The 15,459-nt window shown below is 48.7% G+C and overlaps 6 protein-coding genes across 6 annotated transcripts, besides 6 other annotated features; 3 read left to right on the top strand and 3 right to left on the bottom strand.

The window, feature by feature from the left end:
• Positions 1-556: 556 nt before the first annotated feature.
• On the bottom strand, positions 557-2,830 carry ACLA_070950 (F-box/WD repeat-containing protein; the record flags this gene model as incomplete). Its single annotated transcript, XM_001275487.1, has 4 exons — positions 557-796; positions 876-1,587; positions 1,658-2,277; positions 2,363-2,830. 4 exons carry the CDS (start codon positions 2,828-2,830, stop codon positions 557-559), a joined length of 2,040 nt encoding a protein of 679 aa, XP_001275488.1.
• Positions 587-616: a microsatellite.
• A 618-nt stretch (positions 2,831-3,448) lies between the features above and the next one.
• Positions 3,449-3,473: a microsatellite.
• Positions 3,474-3,632: 159 nt separating this feature from the next.
• Positions 3,633-3,656: a microsatellite.
• Positions 3,657-4,951: 1,295 nt separating this feature from the next.
• ACLA_070940 (Mn(2+) transporter ATX2) lies at positions 4,952-6,287 on the bottom strand (the record flags this gene model as incomplete). Its single annotated transcript, XM_001275486.1, has 3 exons — positions 4,952-5,135; positions 5,186-6,169; positions 6,238-6,287. 3 exons carry the CDS (start codon positions 6,285-6,287, stop codon positions 4,952-4,954), a joined length of 1,218 nt encoding a protein of 405 aa, XP_001275487.1.
• A 525-nt stretch (positions 6,288-6,812) lies between these two features.
• Positions 6,813-7,790, bottom strand: ACLA_070930 (putative 3-hydroxyacyl-CoA dehydrogenase, NAD binding domain; the record flags this gene model as incomplete). The annotated part of the gene is made up of 1 exon (XM_001275485.1): positions 6,813-7,790. The coding sequence occupies one exon, from the start codon at positions 7,788-7,790 to the stop codon at positions 6,813-6,815; it is 978 nt and encodes a 325-aa protein (XP_001275486.1).
• A 1,038-nt stretch (positions 7,791-8,828) lies between these two features.
• Positions 8,829-9,248: a mobile genetic element.
• A 438-nt stretch (positions 9,249-9,686) lies between these two features.
• On the top strand, positions 9,687-11,436 carry hat1 (histone acetyltransferase catalytic subunit HAT1; the record flags this gene model as incomplete). The annotated part of the gene is made up of 4 exons (XM_001275484.1): positions 9,687-9,705; positions 9,785-10,060; positions 10,131-10,395; positions 10,452-11,436. 4 exons carry the CDS (start codon positions 9,687-9,689, stop codon positions 11,434-11,436), a joined length of 1,545 nt encoding a protein of 514 aa, XP_001275485.1.
• Positions 11,437-12,372: 936 nt separating this feature from the next.
• On the top strand, positions 12,373-12,871 carry ACLA_070910 (U6 snRNA-associated Sm-like protein LSm4; the record flags this gene model as incomplete). Its single annotated transcript, XM_001275483.1, has 3 exons — positions 12,373-12,375; positions 12,454-12,645; positions 12,707-12,871. The coding sequence occupies 3 exons, from the start codon at positions 12,373-12,375 to the stop codon at positions 12,869-12,871; spliced, it is 360 nt and encodes a 119-aa protein (XP_001275484.1).
• Positions 12,872-13,009: 138 nt separating this feature from the next.
• Positions 13,010-13,043: a microsatellite.
• Positions 13,011-13,043: a microsatellite.
• Positions 13,044-13,294: 251 nt separating this feature from the next.
• ACLA_070900 (pentatricopeptide repeat protein) lies at positions 13,295-15,401 on the top strand (the record flags this gene model as incomplete). Its single annotated transcript, XM_001275482.1, has 3 exons — positions 13,295-13,333; positions 13,450-13,893; positions 13,974-15,401. The coding sequence occupies 3 exons, from the start codon at positions 13,295-13,297 to the stop codon at positions 15,399-15,401; spliced, it is 1,911 nt and encodes a 636-aa protein (XP_001275483.1).
• Positions 15,402-15,459: the final 58 nt, after the last annotated feature.

Here is a 15,459-nt window from a genome sequence, read left to right as displayed (position 1 = left end):
CGGATTAGTCATTGCCAAGGATTGGGCTGGTTATGTGTTTGCATAAATTTCTTGACGAAAGATTCCAAGTTTTGTCCATCTTAGGTTATTCATACCGTCTAGGACTAAATCGCTTGATTGTATAATGCTATGGTATGCAAAAAGTATGATCGAATAAGTGACAACATGATAATGAGGACCGTGACCATGGTAGATAGAGCGTCCCTATCATCAAGTCAAAGCCCAGAATTCTTCCAGATGCTAGATACATCACCTCCCGAGATGGGTATCATCGAAGCTTGCAGATAAATCAGACCACATCAAAGGTTACTGCACTAAGGCCCATGAATGCAATGTGTGAACTCCGCGGTGTTTGGGTAATATGAACAGCCAGATTAGAACAGAAGAGACGATGCAACACCAGTATGCAAAAATTGTGACAACGGATCTTGACAAAAATCGAGCATGTGTCCAGCACACTGGGTAATCAGCTGAGGGCAATCGCAGCATTGATTGCGGTCAAAGAGAACCCAGAGTAGCAATGGTTGAGCATGCAACAACAGCGCTGACTAAGCGATCATGAAATTGGGGCGTCCGGCATTGCCTGGTCGTCATCGTCGTCATCATCGTCGTCTTCTAGAGGTATTGTTGGAGGAGGATCGGAGAACATTGTCCGATGTCGAGCAGATCGAGATGAGTTCAGAGCAAGGTCATCATGACTGATTTCTTTCCTAAGACGTAAACCTGGGGTGCTCGAGGTACTCTCGATAATGGCATCTTCATCACCATCTTCTTCTGGAGGGGAAAACGTCCAAACCTAAAAAATCATGTTTGATCAGTATGAGTCCATTTACAAGAAGAAGGGGAAGCGGAAGACGCAGGATGCAGCTACTTACCTCCATGACAGTCCGGCCCGATCGGTTAGCCAGAATAACGGCCTTTTCGTCTTCAAAGGCAACCCTCCAAACGGACTCTGCGGGTGTGGACAATTCCCGAAGGAGCTGTCCGGTCTGTAAACTCCACACCTTGACTCGGCCATCACTTCCGCCACTGACAATTCGGGAACTGTCAAACTGGAGGCTGGTCACGCTATTATCGTGCGCAGCGAGACGATGGATAGGGGCCATCTTGGTCAAGGACCAAACACGGACAGAGCCGTCGGATCCACCAGTGACCAATGTATCACCGCGCATCTGCAACTGCCCAACAAGGGATGTGTGCCCTTGGAGGATGGCATGGCACTGGCCGCTCTGCGGATCCCAGATCCGAACACTGGTATCAAGACTGCCCGTGGCGATGCGTCTGCCGTCGAAGGCGATGGCATAAATTTGGCTGAAATGACCGGACAGCGTTCGCTGACACCGCCCTTCCGATATGCTCCAGATGCGAGCAGTTGTGTCGTAGCTTCCTGAGACGACTATATCTCCATGAATCGCCAGACAACGCACGCTTGCCTGGTGCCCGACCAGGACGTTTCTACAGTTTCCTGTAGTCAGATCCCATATCCGTAGTGTGGTATCTCTAGATCCTGAGATGGCCGTGTTCTTGTCTGACATCTTCAGGCATCGCACGGTCGACGTGTGACCCCGTAAAAGATATATGCCGGCACTGTGAACGCAAGATATCAGCCATCTGAATTTCTGTGTGATGTTTCAAACGATTCCAGGGGACTACTTACCCGGTAGCCATGTTCCAGACTCTGACTTCTCGATCGCAACCACCGCTTACCAGAATATCGTCCCACGGAACCATGGCCCAAACGCCCATGACATGGCCTTGTAGTGTTTTTTGATTATTTCCGTTGGTATCGTAGACATGGATCTTGGCGTTGTCCAGCGCCAGCACAATATACTTGGAAGTAAGATGTAGGCTCGTCACAACACCTTGGTCTGGCGTGATGTGCCGCTGGGTACAGTGGCCACCTTTATTCCAGGCCGACTCTACCATATACTTTTGCTTAAAATGAGATCTGTAGGACAGAGGTCGAGCGCGCCGCTTCCGCGCGGCCAAGGAGAGCCAGTCTCCAGACGCAGAGCGCGGTAACTCAAAAGTCCCATCCGAGGATCCGAGACCCGACATCTTTCTCGGTAGTCCATTCAGAGAACGCGTGCTCGAGCTTGGCGGTAGAGTATGAAAAGGATCGATGAAATCCCGATCGTCCGAGAGCCGTCGGGAAGCGTATGCATGCTTCTCACAGAGGTTCTTCCACGTTATATCATCACTCAGGAGTTCGCGCCAACGACTCGATACTTGAGAAGCTCTGGCTAAGGTCTTGGGATCGTCGATGAACGAAAGAACCTAAATGCATTCAAGGGGCGCGGTCGATTAGAGATGTCCAGCAAATTCAAGTGAGGGGATAACGAATGACGACGAGTAGGCTTACCCTCAGACATAATTCTGTCGGGAAGGCCTGGAATGGATCCTTCCTTAAGCGCGGCCCAACATAACTGGAGACGAAACTGAGAAGCTGACTATCACAGAGACCGAGAACACCCTCCAAAAATCTTTGCTTCTTAGCGCCGGTCAGGGAGCTGAAATGTATTCTGGCATTTAGCAGGAAGGAATCCTCATCCTCATCGAAATATTGCCATGCCTGCGGTCGCTGGTGAGGGGTCGGGCTAGGGGCCGGAGTTGGAGGTGACGCGGGTGCGGAGGGTAATAGGTTCGGAGGGATAGGAGTGACGGTCTTGTTCGACGAGGATAGCGACCGCGAATGCGAAGTCGAAAGATTAGAGACAGGATTCCGGGCGGTACACAGTCGGGAATGCGCAGTATCCAACTGCTCAGAACCACTAAGCGGAGTCATGCCGTTGTCCACCGAGTCGATAAATGACGCCCGACGAGTACTCATGGATAGCCGGGGTGAAGACCGGTCACCACATTCACTGTGTAGGTATTATGATTCCTCCCAAAGTTTCGGATATGAATGGTATACAATCGCACAAGGCTTCTGAAGATCGACTCCGATCATAGAGAGTGTAACACCTTTTTTCTCTCGGTGGAAAGACCTTGGGGAGGGGGGAGATGAGGTATCAACGGGGAGGGAACGAAGAGGACGGTAAGAGGAGGACTGAAACTAGTGGAGAAAGAGAGAAAGGAAGATGACAAACAGAAGCACTCCGGTGGAAGAGCGCTAAAGGAGTTAGACGCTCTGACAAAAGAGAGAAATAGGGGGGAGAAAGAAGAAGAGGTGTAGAGAAATTTGAGGGGAAGAAAAAAAAAATTAAGGGTCGAGGACGATGAGAAAAGGGAAGACCGATAGAAAGAAAGATCGGGGATTGGGGTTATTATTGAATATCAGTTCTGATTACACAGTATATGAAGTACTGGAGTTGCCGACGCCATTCAGATGCCTAAAAAAGCAGGCCAAACTTATGGCAAACGAGCGAGTGGAGGAACAGAGCAGACTGTGACGCAGGCAGAGAGACGAGGCTCAGACTATCTATCTATCTCAAGTAGAACACCCAGATAGACTAGACAGACTAGACTAGACTCAATAGATTTGGAGTGGCCGAGGAAGAGACTGAGAGTCTGGTGGAGTTCGAGGTAGACTACTAGTTAGATAGTAGTAGTTGGAGAAGAGAGAGGTAAGTAGTAGTCCTGTAGTGTAGTCTAGATCATGCGGCGGATCTTCCGTCCTAATAACTCGTCAAATGATGATGATGATGATGATGATGGGTCAGATGCAGTCATCAAGAACAGCAAGTAGACTAGACTACCCAGGTACTTTTACGTCTTAAAGTCTTGGAGGCTCGAGTACTTTTGTGTTTCTTGGGGAAAAAAGAGATTTTCTTCGCTTCAAAAGTTACAAGAAAAAAATCTCAGCTGAAAGGCAAAGAATGAATCCGCCAAGCATGCAACGGTTCAGTACCAGCGGTCAAAAGTAGGGGAAAATAGGGAAGGAAGTAAAAAAAAAAAGATCAGCTAGGAGATCATAGTATCTTGGATATGTCAGGTAGATAGCAATTTTCGGTCCGATGATGTGATAGTAATAATAACGATAGTTGATACTGCTTCTCCACAGTACTAAGATGGATAAAACTGATAACGATTTGGATAGGATGAAACAAAAACAAAGGTTAAGTAACGTAACAGTAGAAGGAAGGTAAAAAGCTCTCAAACAGAGCAATAAACATCCACACATATATCTACATATAACTCCTGGTCACCAACTGCAGGTCCCTTTCTGCTGAGGGTACATCAGGGGTATAAAAGCCTCTCCCTGTTGGCAGAGTGGCACAGAGTGATACTATAAGTCTGTCATCAAAAAAGCGAGGAGGCAAAAGAAGAGCGAAGAATCAACCAGCATTCAATGTCAGCCACCACCACTTCGGGTTGAATTGTCTGAAACTCTGGATGGGCTCCCTTTTTCAGATTATCTTACTTACTATGCTCAAGCCACTTCGAATATTTCGATGTCCTCGGCCGGCGCTTAGTGAGAAAAGGAGAGCCTGCTGGGCGTCCCATGCCTGGCCCCGCGACCTTCTCGATCGCCTTGTCGTTGGAGGTCCCGGCACTATCGATATAGTTGCTCCGAGTCCCTGGTTGGCAAAAGGCGTGCTGTTTTCGACTATCCATGGATTCGAAAATCCCCCGCGAGAGATTCCGTACATGACGAATGGTTTCATCACCTGCACCTCATGGATGCCTACTACAATCGCTGATTGATGTGCTAAGTTGCATCCTTCTCAGAGAAAGAACATCGTCAATAAATGAAGGTGCTATCATGAAAGAACACCCCAATGGAGGAGTTCTGCAATCGTTCTGCAATCGTATTTCAACCGCTGGATAGGGTGGAAATGTGGTGGAACGTCTGATACTGAGGTAATCTATAGTATTCAAAATCGCAGCCGACCTAACATACTTCCAGGCTCATACACAGCAGCCTCAAAAGTCTGACCAGCACATTGGTTGCTGGCTTGTCTAGCTAGAATAGAAATCGTGAAGAAATTGGAAAATTGAAAACCAAGAATTAGTGAGCATGACCGATCTGCAGGAATAACGGCAGGATCATGCCAATGACAGAAGCGACCAGATCTCGCATAGACTTGTCTGCTTTAGTCGGCACATCCCGAGCGTCGCCGTATCCATTCGTGGATGATTCGCGGGTGGTTATATCAGAACTGTTTTCCTGCATCGTATGCATGGCAACGTATCTGTCGTCTGTTAGCTTATGCGAATATGTCAAGATCGAAGGAAACCTTACAAGAATGTTCCAGCAGAAAACAGCAGCAGCATTCCAGTCCTCCAGAGGGTAGCTGCCTCATCACTGGCAGACCCTGAGCGCAAGAGCCGCACAAAAAGAAACGTTGCCAATGCCCCCAGGGGAGCAGCCAGGCTAAATACCAACAAATGCGCTCGTGCTGCTCGGCTTGAGAGGCCCTGCTTGAGCAACACCGATGTAAGACCAAAGGATGCAGGGGCTTTGTGAACCATAATGGCTAAGAAGATAATGAAACTCAACCCGGTGTCCGAGGTAGAGGCTCCCAGAGCGATACCATCAGCCGCCGCATGAATGACGAGACCGGTGGTCGTGGCAAAACTATGGCTTCCCTTCGAAGTGTCAGGAGCATCCAACAAACCTCCCTCTCGGGAAGGGGAAGAAGTGCGCCGTAGGCCGGACCCGAGATTATCCAAAGAAATGTGGTATGGTAGTCGTTCTTGCTTCGTCGGAGTTGCGAAGGCGGGAAGTTTATCGATGAGGTACATCAAGATGAATCCACTGATAAGCGCAATTCCAATCCACGCATGCGACGAGTTCTCGTCCTCATGGTCACTAGCTTCCTTGGTATTAGAAGTCGCCTCTTCCTTTTTCTGCTGGAGCCCAGCTTGGTTATCTCGGGCGATATGTGCCGTTTGATCGAGTGGAAGTGAGGGAACTGGGGTGGACAGCTCTGACAGTGGCATTTCGGGTGTAAGGTCAAAATCAGATGCCGCTTCTGAATTGGGCCAAGCGACCGCAGCGACGACCGGGAGTGATTGATGTTGCCAATCTACCGCTGTCGTCGAACGACTGGCGAGATCTTTCCGGTCATTATGCGAATTCGCGCTGTATAAAGTCTCCACACCTTCCGGAATAATAACGATCAAAGATGTCCCAACTAAAACTCCCATCCCAAGGGACGATATTAACCTCAACTGCGAGGGGGAGAGTGTGAATGCAAGTGGTAGTGAGCCGACAACGAAGGATCTATAGAACAACCATTTAAGCATCAGCTAGCTATTCAGATAGACACAAAAACCTTTTTCTTTACTCACGTAATTGCCATCACAACGCTCAAGGCGAGCAATGTGAAGAGGCCTTCCATGGTCGGATTTTTTTGTCCCAAAGCTGTTCGTTTCCCGCTTTACAGAATCGCAATCATGATGCCAATTGCGCGAAGAGACGAGATGATTTGCGCTTTGCGCTGATCGAAGATTATATATTCTGTAGCTCCCGATGAGCGGTTGACTAGATGAGCCGGTTAAAATCAATGTGACTGAGCAATCGGTTGAAAAGGCAGAGTATGCAAGGTAGTTAATTTGGGGACCGAAGGGGAGGCCGCAGACGGAGGACTAAACGTGGCGTGGCCAAGCAGATTGCCGCATCAGGAACCATTGCAGACGGGCGGCAGGACCCACGCAATACATCACGGAAGTTGTTTCAGGGACAGAGAGCAAACATCATTGTTGCTCAGAATCGACAACAAGCAAAGATTTTTCTGGTCTTCTGGTTTACTTAGTCGTTCGGATTACCTCTAGATCTCGATCACGAAACGAGGAAACAAATCCGATCAAAACCAAACAATCATTCTCCAGAAGACATCAATCTATAGATATCACAGCTACTATAGCTACTCTAACTCCGGAATGTCATACTTCTTCTCTTGCACTCTAACCAGGTCCTCTAGTCTCTTTTCCTTCTCCTTGATCATCTCAGCCGTAAATGTTCCATATGCCCCATCAGTCTGTGATATCACTTTCTCCTTCCATCCTGTTTCCGTGCCCCCCAGCACATCGACCTTCCCCAGCCCATCCCATACCTCTTGCATGGTCCCTCCCAATTTGTCCAAGAAGGCACTAATTCCTCCCTCACCCCCTCCCTGTTGATAGCTCTCAAACACGCCATTCCCTGCCCACCGCGGACCGAGACTCGCCATTAGGATCGTATCCAAATCCTTGGCCGTCACCACATCCTCCTGCACCAGATAACACGCCTCCCTCAGCAATGCAAATGCCAATCGGTTACCCACAAAGCCAGGGATTTCCTTCTTGATTATAACCGGTCTGTGTCGCGATCCAGGCCTGGAGAAATACTGCCTAGCAAACTCCACTCTCTCCGGCGCAGTATCCGGAGAAGGGACGATCTCCAGAAGAGGCATGATATGCGGTGGGTTGAAAGGATGCACCACGAGAAGGCGGGTTTTGTCCCGCATCTCACTCTGCTGAGCGGATGCAGCAATGCCAGACGTGCTGGTCCACAGATGGGCAGACGGAGGCGCCATGGATTCAACCTGGGCCCAGAGAGACTTCTTGAATGAGAGGTTCTCTGGGCCTTGTTCCTGGATGATGGTGGCTGATGCGCAAGCTGATTCTAGTGACGTATGGATATGCAGCCGACCCGAGGAGATTAGAGAGGTGACTGAAGATGCTGAAGGCAATTCTTCGCTCAAGTAATTTGGCAAAGTCTTCAGGAGATATTGTTCCAGATCTGGTCTGGTGTCGAACACACTCACAATCGTGTTTTCCCTCGCCAGGTGAAGAGCAGCCATGGACATCCCAATGGTTCCTACGCCGATTAAGGCAATCCGTTGCGGCTCGCTCGCTGCCATTCTGCTAACCAGGAGTATTGTCTTAAGAATGTGACCACTGGATAAGTGTTCAGACAGCGTCTGACTGATCAATTGCTGTAGATGAAGTGGAAGTTGGATGGTTGTTTTCGATTAACCCAATTGTGGGTACTATAGGTTGTTCCCCTCACGTGTAAATGCAAGCCGATTAAACCAAAGCAAGCCAACCAACTTGACGATAAATCTTCGATATAGCTTACTTGAGAAGAAGAGGGCGTGACGGATTGGATAGAGGGTAAATAATAAACAGGACAAAATGCTGAAGCGCTAGGTAGATAAGCCTTGGATTTTGCTGTCCCTCGTTTCCATTGCCTCGGTAAAGTCCATAAAACAAGCTCTACATACAACCACCAGGTCAATTTCCAATCATGAATATGAATTGTATACATGCATCTACATCGTACCCGTAGAATTGAACATGTTGATAGGTATGTATCACGAAGTTCTGAATAATGACCTCACATTTATCATCACTATACCCCCGTATAGTACACGATCGACCATGGTCCTTACTCCTTCCTTCGCTGCTACCTAATCCGCCATGAGGGAACCCACAAACTCTAAGCAGCAGAATTCAAATGGCGAGTTGGTTAATAGCTAGATATCCATCACTCTCTCAATGCCACCAGGGGCACTCTATTTTCCTTAGTACTTCAAACAATGGAAGGGGTTGCTCAATACCTAACTCGATTCGTTCGATGTACAACACAGGATTCCGGCAGAACGACGACTGCAACACTTGGTAGTTCTCAAGACAGTCGATCCATACCTGTCTCCGCTCAGAAGACACCACTTCACCCGACTGAATATGAAGAATATCTCAGCGATGGTAGGGGCCTTGCAGTGTATGTTCCGTTATACGGCAATCTCCGTGGTGATATTGTGATACAGGAGCGCAGATGTGCCCTGCAATATGCGCTGGTAGCATCAAAACGACGACCAGCGCAAGCTTTCCGTGATGCATGCGTGTTCTGGGTTGACGGTTCTGTTGCAACGATCTCGCCTGGCTCTGCCAGCGCCGACGCTTCCCGAACAAAATCGGCCGGGGTAGCTGTTGTGTACAAGAGATGGCCGAAAGACACAAGCTGGAAGAGTAAGGCATTTGGTTTGAGGGCAGTTCACAGCTCCCGGTACAATAGTAATATTGCAGAGCTTTTCGCAATCAAGGCTGCACTTGAGATCGCTGCGAATACAGCCCTCAGGCATATCCGGCATCGCCCGTGGAAGAAGACAATTATCTTCAGTGATTCCCAGGTGGCACTCAGAGAAGTTTCCAAGTTCCCGCATGCGACCCGCATTTCGGAAGATATAGTATCATCATTCATGGCGTATTCATTACTGCTATCCCGGCTAGGTATCCGCCTGGAGCTGCGTTGGGTACCTGGTCACTCACGGGTGCCAGGAAACACAGAAGCCGATGCATTGGCAAAGAAGGCTCGAAAATACGTCTCAAAACTGTCCATGGATTCAATTGCTAGCGAAGAGGCCATGTTCCCAGTGTTGATATAATTGCAAGCTTGACAGGGCGAACCCAGTCGCAGATGGGAACGGGATGTAGCAGACAGTTGGTACACAAGGGAATCAAAACGACCAGAGCTTCTAGGTTAGTGAAACGCTCCAACAGGAATGATCATCTGAATCGTCCTCGTTCTCATAGGTGGATTGGTGATAGCAGCGACTTGCACATTGAAACATAGTGGAATGAGCTTCCAGCTGCACTAAGCCCAAAACGGATATAGTGGCTCAAGCTCTCTCACGCAACGCGATCACGATCCCAGCACGCGCCAAACACCACACAAAGACAAGAGGCCATCTTCAGCTTTGATTACCTTGACTCTTTCTATTCGTTTTGACTGCCTAGCTATTGGGGCTGCCAATATGGAAAACGAAGGCGACTGTATTTATCTACTCTAATCACCTGAATGTCGTTCCTTTCAAGCTACCGGATGGGCTGATCAAGACATGTCTTCTTCTAGGGACTTGTGACGCCAATGATGCCGTCAACATCACGATAGTTCAATCCGACGAACAGAAACTCAAGACACTTTCAAGCTTCCATCCTCAATTTACATACCCCATCTTCGGCGATGACGAGCAAATCTTTGGCTATAAAGGTTTGATTATTCGTTTGCGATTCGCGGCGCATGATCTCCGCCCGCATCTTCACATCTCGTACGATGAGAAATTCAAGCCCGTGGGAGATACCGCTGCATCTGACCTTTTAAAAATTCTAAAGCCATGGGTATCAGAAGGTCAGTTCGATTAATCTGTGACTTGAACTTTGGACTAGCTCTCACTCTCACTCGATCGTCGAACTGTTAGAGGCCTTTTGCACACTTCCCGATTATGAGAAAGCGGTGCTAGAAGATAAAGATGGGAAGGACTTCAAGCCTCCAGGCAAGCTAGTGCACAGCTATACATCTAGGAACAGAAACTATGAGATTTGGGCAGGCTCCCTCGCGGATGCCGATGTTCGACGAGTGTTGGATCGCGCGCAGGTTTTTGTATCGCTCTTCATTGAGGCTGGTACTCCCCTGGACACAGATGATCCTGAGTGGACGCTAGAGAGATGGACAGTATACTTTGTGTAGGTGAAAATCAGCGCTGGGGCGCTTAACCATCGTTGCTGATAAATATCGGCAGATACGAGAAAGTGAAACCTCCCACACCCACAGCTTCACAATATTCGATTGTCGGATATTCGACAACCTATCGCTGGTGGTATTATCACAGAAACAAGACACAGGCGCCGGTGGTCAAGAATGATCCCTTCCCACCAAGCACTGAGATCCGTCCAGCCCAACTCCCAGCACGGTTGCGCATCGCCCAGTTTTTGATCCTCCCTCCCCACCAAAATTCCGGACACGGCAGGCACTTGTACACAACTATCCATTCGGCATGTATTGATGACCCAACTGTCGAAGAATTGACCGTCGAGGATCCCAATGAAGCTTTCGACGTTCTCCGCGACTCTGCAGACTATCAAATTCTGCGTCCTGAATTCCTCAAGCACAACGTAAACATCAACCCTGATCCTTACGAGGTGCACTCAAGAAATCAACGGCCATGGCTTGTTCCAACAGCCACCCTCATTCCAGTCAAGCTTCTTCATGACATCCGCAAATCTTATAAAATTGACTCCACCCAATTTGCCCACATTCTTGAGATGTTCCTTCTGGGCCAGATCCCTCTTAAAAATAGACATGCAGGCGGATTCAACATGTCGCGGCTTTTGATCAAGAAGTACAGAGCAGATGACCCTAATGAGCGGCGATACTACTGGTGGCGCATGCTCACCAAACAGCGCCTGTACAAACGCTCCAAAGATATCCTGATTCAATTGGACCTCGGCGAGCGCATCCAGAAGCTCGAGGAGACGGTCACGAATGTCGAGGAAGGCTACGAAGTGCTACTTAAAGAGTTCACTGCTCGTGAACAGAGCCTCAAGGTTCTAGAAGAAGCAGCTGAGCAAACCGAGTCGCGTGCAACCGCGGTGGAAGATGAGGCGAACGCAAGCCCCAGTGGCACACTTGGCAGAGATCAACGGGTCAAGCGAAAGTTTACGGTGGAGGATGATGACGAAGACGAGGCAGAGACGGAGGACACAGCCAAACGAACGAAAGTGTAGACGACTGCGATAAAACGAGTTGAGTGGTGTGGTCGGCTTCCTTTTACCTGGGGTTGGGCATTCGGGTACCACCTGTCCGTGTATGTATTCTACTCTGTGACCATAGGGCCATTGTAATCATGTTCTTGCGTGCTTGATAATGATCTTTAATCTGCTTGTTCAAGGATTGTAGCTCGGGTGTCTGTGGTCGAAGCATTCAGATACTATCCAATGCCCGAGATAACGTCGTATTGAAGAGACTCTTGGTGCCCGAAGATGAGACGGCCGAGATAGCAGCTGTTGGCGGCGAAACTGAAAAGGACCCGAAGGTCCTTAAGAGGATCGATGCTTGAATAACAGTAATCTATTGATAAGCAGATAGAAGTGCACATATGTCTTGAAGGTAGACAGTGACGACGTCTGTTCTGAGTAGAGCACGCTAATGGCTAATCTATAAAAAACCATTGATCTTTCGCAAAGGCTTACGGATATTTACACTTGGATTGCGGATGGGTGAAGGCAATGGGACCGCAACAGCATATGAGTCGCTTCCGTAACGAAGAAAACGTAGACAGCTTCCTGATAGCTGCTTTTGTGATTTCAAATGGGTCAATTTTTTTGATACTACGCTATGAAGAGAGCAATTGCAATGATTGATGCATTATTAAACAGAAAGTCAAGGAGGAAACCGACCGAGAGGGATTGACCTCGGGGATTCATTTTTTCCGGTTCACTCTAGTTGCGATCACCCGCCGCCTTGAAGCTCATGCGGAGCTTAATTGAAGACTGGCTTCTAATCCTTGAATATAGCTTTGCAGCAATATTTTGTGATTCCTCAATTGTCTCGTAACTCTACTTTTTACTGACTTGTGAGCGCTGAAACCGTGCGCTTTTGTCGTCCTTTTGATCAATATCACCCAGGCTATTTCGCACCACATTTGACTAACATCCTTCACAATGGTGAGTCGTAATCTGTGGTCAAACGAATCTCCCCACGTTCTTGACTTCAACATCACTGACAATGAGCGCAATAATTAGTTACCATTGGGCCTTCTAACGGCCGCCCAGGGCCACCCAATGCTCGTGGAGCTCAAGAACGGCGAGACGCTAAACGGACATCTTGCCAACTGTGACAACTGGATGAACTTAATACTCAAGGAAGTGGTTCAGGCTAGTCCCGAGGGTGACCGTTTTTTCAGATTGCCTGAGGTTTACATCCGAGGAAACAATGTGCGTTTTTCTACGTTGAACCTCTTGTCGCAGCTTGTAGTTCCGTGCTAATCGACAATAGATCAAGTATCTGCGGATCCCCGAAGAGATTGTGGAGATGGTGAAGGAACAGCAGCAGAATCAGCCACCGAATCGCAACCGTGGCGGTCGTGAAGGAAGGGGAGATAGAGGCCGTGGTGGTGGTCGCGGAGGCCGAGGTCGGGGCCGGGGCCGGGGTGGCAGCTAAGGCATCGGTTTTATATGCGCATAACGAGATGATAACGTGGGATTGATCGATACCCTGGGGAGAACAGGCTTGTAGATTGCTAGGAAGGACCGTTGGATGGGTTAGTCGCGCATGGCCTTGGCGTATCTGGCTCTGTCGTTTTTTTTTTTTTTTTTTTTTTTTTTTTTTTTTTCAATGGGAATGGTGCTCTTTCGACTCGCGGCTGTCTATCTGCTCTCTAGAAGCCTGTGGAAGAATTCAAAGTAGTCTACTATGTGAGAGTAGCCTTCATTGACAACTGGCCTGTATGCCAAATAGTTCAGGCATGGATATCGTCACATATCACGTGATACTGGAGTTCTTCGTCTTCGGTTTTCCGAAGCAGCGAAAGAGATAACTCCGATGCTCATGGCCTCGAGATGCGACGAAACACCCTTATCCTCGATGGACTCTGGTTTTGTCTCTGTCCATCATTCCGTCCCGGTACCTTTCGCAATGCTTCACTACCATTGACAAAAGGTAGAAGACCACAGCGATCAGATTGTCTTTCGACGTTTCTCAGTTCTCCACGAAGGTGTTTGAACAACGATGCATCCAAGGTTGTCGATGAGCGAAAGTGGCCAGCAAGGCCTGAAAACTACGATATAAGCTTAACCGAGCCTACGAAAGATTTACAAAATTCTCATTTACTCAAAAAGAGTTCAAAATTACGAGAAGATGCGAACACATCGCCGACATTCAGCGATATTCTCTCCGCGCCGCCTGGTGTGCCCAAAAACCTTGAAGATCGATCAACATCGGAGTTAGAGACCCGGCTTCAAGAGCTGGCGACGGGAAGCCCGAAAATCTTGAGCGCATCACAGATACTACGCATTTTAATCCGAGATCGTCATGTGCGGCCCGAAGTTCGACATTACAGAGCGCTCATACTCGCCAACTCCGATGCGGAGAGGGGCTCGCCGGATGTTGTCCGCAAACTCCTCGTGGAAATGGAGGAGAATGGGATACCTGCTGACTCGGGTACCCTTCACGCTGCGCTGCAGGTATGTGATAATGACGGTCGTTCCTGCATCTACAGGGCGTTCGAACAAGACTTGCTGACATGTTCTACCGGACTTTGCAGGCACTCGCCGTTCATCCCGACTATTTGCTACGTCAAGATATTTTACGGGCTCTTCGGGATCGATGGCTACCTCTCAGTCCTGCCGGATGGCACTACGTAGTAGCTGGCCTTTTGAGGGAGAACCAATTCGAATTAGCACTGGATCACCTGGCGAACATGGAAAGGAAGGAGATAGTGATCGAGGACTGGCTACACGGCCTTCTGATATATAACCTTTGCGAAATCGGGGATTTCGACGAAGTTCTCGAGCAGATACGCAAACGCACAAGTCAGGGTCACGACATGACTTCGGATCTGTGGCTTTATGTGCTAGACACGGCCTCAGCGGCTTCTCATATCGAAACTGTTCAGTATATATGGACACAGAGGGTTCAGTTGGGATACCTGAACCCTTCAAAAGTACTGAGCAGGAACACTCTTACTGTCACGGGTCGAATGGGCGATCCTCAGCTCGCTTCTTTCGTGATTCGATATCTTTCTGACAGTGGCGTGGCATTGGTCCTACATGATTATGAGAAGGCTGTGGAGGCGTACGCAAAGGCTGGCAAGCTCTCTGCGGCGTTTGAGATTCTCTGCAAGATGCACAAAGCGGGTATCAAATTGGAACGCAGTTCGACGCGAGCCATTTACAACTATATGGTACTGACTAAGACCAGTCCACGACAGGCGTGGACTATCCTCAAGACACTGAAGTCTTTGAAATACACTATTCCAATGGAATGTGCGCATGTGGTCATCGAACTATGCGATCATGAGTCGTTTGATGACCCGTTCGCGGTCGACGAAGGTATTGCTTTCTACCAGGAACTTTATACGCTATGTCCTGGCAAGGCCGATCTTTCGATTTACAATACTCTTATCGGAATGGCTCGCCGAGCGAAGAACATCCAAGCTGGCATGTTTGCAGTGAAGGAAATGTCGTCCTTCGGCGTAGTTCCGAATGACACTACTTTCGAGCATCTTGTCATGATGTGCTTAGATGCAGGAAACTTTGAATCTGCATACATGTACTTCCAAGATCTAGTGGCACGCGGATTTCGTCCTCGGGGTTACATGCGTCGAAAGATAATCGAGATCTGTTCCGCGTCAGACGATCCTTTTGCGTTACAACTCAGAAACCACCCCCGCGTGCAGGATACTGGAGACCGGGATCAGGCCGATAACACTAAATCCGAATTGGAGCACTCCGTCGCCATTCTGAAGATTGCGTCCGAGGCACCACCCAGACATGCAGATCGTCATCTGCATTGGATGCAGGGGCTTCCCTCAAAAATAGAGCGACGAGCTGCGAATAAGGAGCGTCGTAAGAGGAAAAGAAGACGGTTGGCGATGGAGAGAGCCCAAGAAGAGGACGACTGGATGGACTATGAGCCAGGAGGTCTTGTGCCTGAGGATCAGATGAAGGCAGATCCGACACTAAACAACTAGAGATGGAGACAAGTAGGTCGAGGAAAACCACCTCTTCTCAATTGTATGTATTACAATT

The sequence above is a fragment of the Aspergillus clavatus genome, genomic scaffold (assembly GCF_000002715.2).
Source record: "Aspergillus clavatus NRRL 1 1099423829791 genomic scaffold, whole genome shotgun sequence".
Lineage (NCBI taxonomy): Eukaryota > Fungi > Ascomycota > Eurotiomycetes > Eurotiales > Aspergillaceae > Aspergillus > Aspergillus clavatus.
This window is presented reverse-complemented; position numbering and strand designations above follow the sequence as displayed.